Genomic DNA, 4,649 nt, shown 5'->3' with positions numbered 1-4,649 from the left:
TAGCATCAACTGATAATTTCTAAATTCATCTATTTATGTGACCTCAAAGTGTACCAAGTTTCATTAAAATCAGAATTTGACACTTCGCGAGGTTCCCTTGTAAGTATAAAAGCCCATCCCAATTACTAATCGTTTAAATCTAAGAGTCTTATATATTGTTGAATTGAAATTGAATTTAGTCAAATTATCAATTATACTCATTCCACGAATGCAGTTTGATACAGGAATATACAGATTTGCCGCTGCGAAAACATCGATAGGCGAACACTTTGTACCCACGGTGGTGGGATACCTCACGAAAGTTGGGTTCATCGCAAGTTTGGTGGTCATAACTGCATTGACTCTAAAACGTAGAAGGGTAAGCCAGATGTGTTTCTAAAATATACACGAATCGCCGTATAAATAGAAATATGTAACGTGTATTGTTTTTTTTTTCCTTTCGCAGGAAGAACGAGAACACTTGTATCGTACTGGGCAAATCGATTATGCGAGCAGAAAGCATAGATTCTGTTAGATAATTATTTTAACAAAGTACACAGCAGTCGATGTACCTAACTTAAATACTACTAGATTGTACAGAAATAAACTTACAACAAGCGATACACTTAAAATCTGAAAAGTTTCCATAAAGTTTCTTTAAATCTTAAAAGTTCCATATATCTTGAACATAAAAAATTTTATTTATTTCAGAGAAAATGCAATTTTTTCCTACTTATAATATATTTATATAATATATGTGTATATATACATATATAAATGTTGAATACCATGTATGTCGTTAGAAGAAATAAGACTGGCAAAGAAAAAAAAACTGCGGGTTTTTGCGAACGTGTAGTTACATGAAATTTCGATGAAAAGAGATACCAGTCTCAAATATAAAAGATACACACGTACAAAACATGGATTTAATTATATATAATTAAAGACTTTATGGATTTATCACGATAATTGATAAACTTTGTGTATAGATACCTATTTTCTCTTTATATTTATAGAAAGAGTAACGTTTCAATTCTCTTTCTATTACCGGTCGTCCAGTTGCTTGTCACGCGCGACAACGGCGTCGTCGAATTTAACCATATACGTCGTTCCTTTGTGCCAGTGTGCCGTTACCTTGGCGGGCTGCAATATTTGAAACATTTATAAAAATTTTATTCCATTTTATAAAAAAAATATATAAATGTGCAAACTTAAAATTGAACGATAAGATTACACAAGCCTGCGAATTTAAGGATGTTGAAAATTGTTTGAGAATTATAAGTAGTTTTTGATTAATTTTGTGTTGAATCTGAACAAATTGTCTATCACGTCAGATTTTTTAGATAAACGAGGTAACATAGCCAAAAATGACGATATTGGCTATATTCAAAAAATATTACAGAGAATGCAAGTTATTTTCAATATTTTTATAATTTTTCAATGGTCTCGTCTAATATTATCCTTCTTTTCTAAAATCAATTTTTGTTTGCCAATGTGCGATTTTTTTTCACCGAGATACACTAATTAGACGTTATAAACTTTTGGAAACATAATTCTCAAATAATAAAACCTTGCAGATCTGTGTTATCTTTTGTAAAATAAAATTTTGTAAAGATAATTGAGAGGTCTGCGAATTTAAGGATGTTAAAAATTGTTCGAGAATTAGAAGTTTCTGATATAATTTTGTGCGTTGAATCTGAAAAAATTATCTGTTACGTCAGATTTTCTAGATAAATAAAGTAACATAGCTCAAAAATGACGATATTGGCTATAAAAATATTAAAGAAATCAAGTTATTTTCAATATTTTAATAATTTTTCAATGATCTCGTCTAATACTATCCTTCTTCTAAAATAACAAATTTTTGTTTGCCAACGTGCGATTTTTTTCGCCAAGATGCACCAATTAGAAGTTATGTACTTTTGGAAACATAGGGTGCTTTCCAATTAGTGACACAAATTGACACAAACATCATTATTCTATTTTTCTTAGCATTTAGTGACAAAATAATATTTGTGTCGGCTAGTGTCACTAAATGAAAAGCACCCACAATTCTCAAGCAGCAAAACCTCGCAGATCTGTGTTATCTTTTGTAAAATTAATAATTAAAGCTTGTGAATTTAAGGATGTTAAAAACTGCTCGAGAATTACAAGTAGTTTCTGATGTAATTTTGTGCATTGAATCTGAAAAAATTGTCTGTCACGTCAGATTTTTTAGACAAATGAGGTAGCATAGCCCAAAAATGACAATATTTTCATAAAAATATTACAGAGAGAAATTGACACAAACATTATTCTACTTTTCTTAGCATTTAGTGACAAAATGATATTTGTGTCGGCTTGTGTCACTAAATAGAAAACGCCCACAATTCTCAAGCAGCAAAAGACCTCGCAGATCTGTGTTATCTTTTGTAAAATTAATAATTAAAGCTTGTGAATTTAAGGATGTTAAAAACTGCTCGAGAATTACAAGTAGTTTCTGATGTAATTTTGTGCATTGAATCTGAAAAAATTGTCACGTCAGATTTTTGAGACAAATGAGGTAGCACAGCCCAAAAATGACAATATTTTCATAAAAATATTACAGAGAGAAATTGACACAAACATTATTCTACTTTTCTTAGCATTTAGTGACAAAATGATATTTGTGTCGGCTAGTGTCACTAAATGGAAAGCACCCACAATTCTCAAGCAGCAAAATCCTCGCAGATCTGTGTTATCTTTTGTAAAATTAATAATTAAAGCTTGTGAATTTAAGGATGTTAAAAACTGCTCGGGAATTACAAGTAGTTTCTGATGTATTTTGTACATTGAATCTGAAAAAATTGTCTGTCACGTCAGATTTTTTAGACAAATGAGGTAGCACAGCCCAAAAATGACGATAATTTCATGAAAATATTACAGAGAGAAATTGACACAAACATTATTCTACTTTTCTTAGCATTTAGTGACAAAATGATATTTGTGTCGGCTTGTGTCACTAAATAGAAAACGCCTACAATTCTCAAGCAGCAAAAGACCTCGCAGATCTGTGTTATCTTTTGTAAGATGGACAAATGAGGCTGCCGCTTACAAAGCCGCAGTCGCAAAGCACAGCCTCGACGATGCCGGCGACGAAGGACGCGCAGTTGAGGCTACCCTTATCCTTGGGCACCGACACAAATCTGTTGACCAGGGACTCCTTCTCGATGATGTAGTAGGTACGCTCGTCGTCGTTGGCGTGCTCCAGCTTGTCGGCCTCGCGGCCGAACAGGGACTTCCACACCGTGCTCTTGATGAACAGCAGCACGTTGAGCAGTTTTATCTCGCGCTTGCCACCCTTCTCGCGCACCACGAGCAGATCCGTTATCCTGTGCCCGACCTCCGCTCCGATCTCCGCCAATCTAGTCGTGAAAGAAAGTAAGAATTACCAGCTGTTGCCGAGTGAGCTTGCGAGGCGATGATGAAGAAAATGCAATTTCAATCTATTTTGTATTTGAAATATTAGAGAAATTATATTTATAAAAATTCTTGACAACAATTAATAGTAACTTAAATTTTTCTCACGTGACAATTAGCGACACTAATTATTTTTGTCAAGTTTCAAGCAACATCAAGTCATCAGAGTCAAATTTCCTAATCTCACATTAGTAAATAGATTTCTCGTGTAGTGACAAAGGGAACCAATTTTTGCCTCTATCTTACTTATTTTGCAGCTCCGGAACCGTGTAGACTCTGTTCTGACAATACTGCACCAGCTCGGAGAACAAGAGGGCGAAGCAGCTCAGGCTAACCTCCCCTTTGCCCTTGCTTAAGGATTTGTCGAGAATCCCGGTCCGCGGCCTTATGGCTGATATCGTGATGCTTGACATCTTCGTGTAATTAAATCTACTGCGCAATTTTTTTATAAATCTATCGTCGGGAAACTCGAGAAACGTTACAAGCGTTACAATGCGTACACGTATCCCAAACAAAATATTTTCACGCACACACCGTACTGTCAGATTTTCATGATTAATCTGACATCTGACGGCTAAAACGAGTACCGATTTCGAAAAAGATATACAGGGTGTTCATAAAGTATCGGACCCCCCCCCCCCTCTATCTCAAAGAAAATATTAACTGGATAAAAAAACTTTAAATACAAAACTTTTTAGGAAATTTTATTTTATTTTCTGAGATAGAGGGGGGTCCGATACTTTATAAACACCCTGTATGTATATTGAATATTCGAATGCAGGATTTGACCATGTCTGATGGTCTGTAATTGGCGACGTTTACACATAAAATATAAATTCCGTATATAATTTATACATGTAATTTATTTTAAAGTAATTAAATTTTAAAATTGTTAATATATGTATATGGTGTCTAATTGTTCGAACTCAATGAAGCTGTCTAAAATTGCAAGCAGAATATACAGGGTGGACCATTTTAATCCATCCAGTCGAATATCTCAAAAATCAAGCCCGGAAGAGAAAAATTTTTCAGACAAAAGTTGTTTGGTTTCGAAGAGACCATAAGATGGTACCATTGGTTTGACCTTGAAGAATTATTTGAAAGTCACATGAAAGTCACCTTAATTTTTTTAAACGGCATCCCCTATTTTTTATTACATATTCTTGTAGCTGACCTAGAGAGCTTTCAAACACTATAATCAAATGTTTCTTCATTGAATACTTTTCGAGTTA

At 33.9% G+C, this 4,649-nt stretch overlaps 2 protein-coding genes across 2 annotated transcripts in view; one reads left to right on the top strand and one right to left on the bottom strand.

The window, feature by feature from the left end:
- LOC105456040 overlaps nt 1-619 on the top strand; it is a 2,958-nt gene extending 2,339 nt beyond the window's left edge. Inside the window, exons 2-3 of the mRNA XM_011699811.1 lie at nt 215-358; nt 446-619. Coding sequence (XP_011698113.1) covers nt 215-358; nt 446-514 — 213 coding nt within the window. The 3' untranslated portion in view covers nt 515-619. The remainder of the gene's footprint in view (nt 1-214; nt 359-445) is intronic.
- Nucleotides 506-3,973, bottom strand: LOC105456041 (trafficking protein particle complex subunit 5). The gene is made up of 3 exons (XM_011699813.1): nt 3,664-3,973; nt 3,053-3,362; nt 506-1,122 (listed from the first exon to the last, which is right to left on the bottom strand). Exons 1-3 carry the CDS (start codon nt 3,828-3,830, stop codon nt 1,024-1,026), a joined length of 576 nt encoding a protein of 191 aa, XP_011698115.1. The 5' UTR covers nt 3,831-3,973; the 3' UTR covers nt 506-1,023.
- Between the last annotated feature and the right edge of the window lie 676 nt (nt 3,974-4,649).

The sequence above is a fragment of the Wasmannia auropunctata genome, unplaced genomic scaffold (genome assembly GCF_000956235.1).
Source record: "Wasmannia auropunctata unplaced genomic scaffold, wasmannia.A_1.0 LD335797.1, whole genome shotgun sequence".
NCBI lineage: Eukaryota > Metazoa > Arthropoda > Insecta > Hymenoptera > Formicidae > Wasmannia > Wasmannia auropunctata.
The sequence above is the reverse complement of the archived record's forward strand: the minus strand, read 5'-3'. Positions and strand labels throughout refer to the sequence as shown.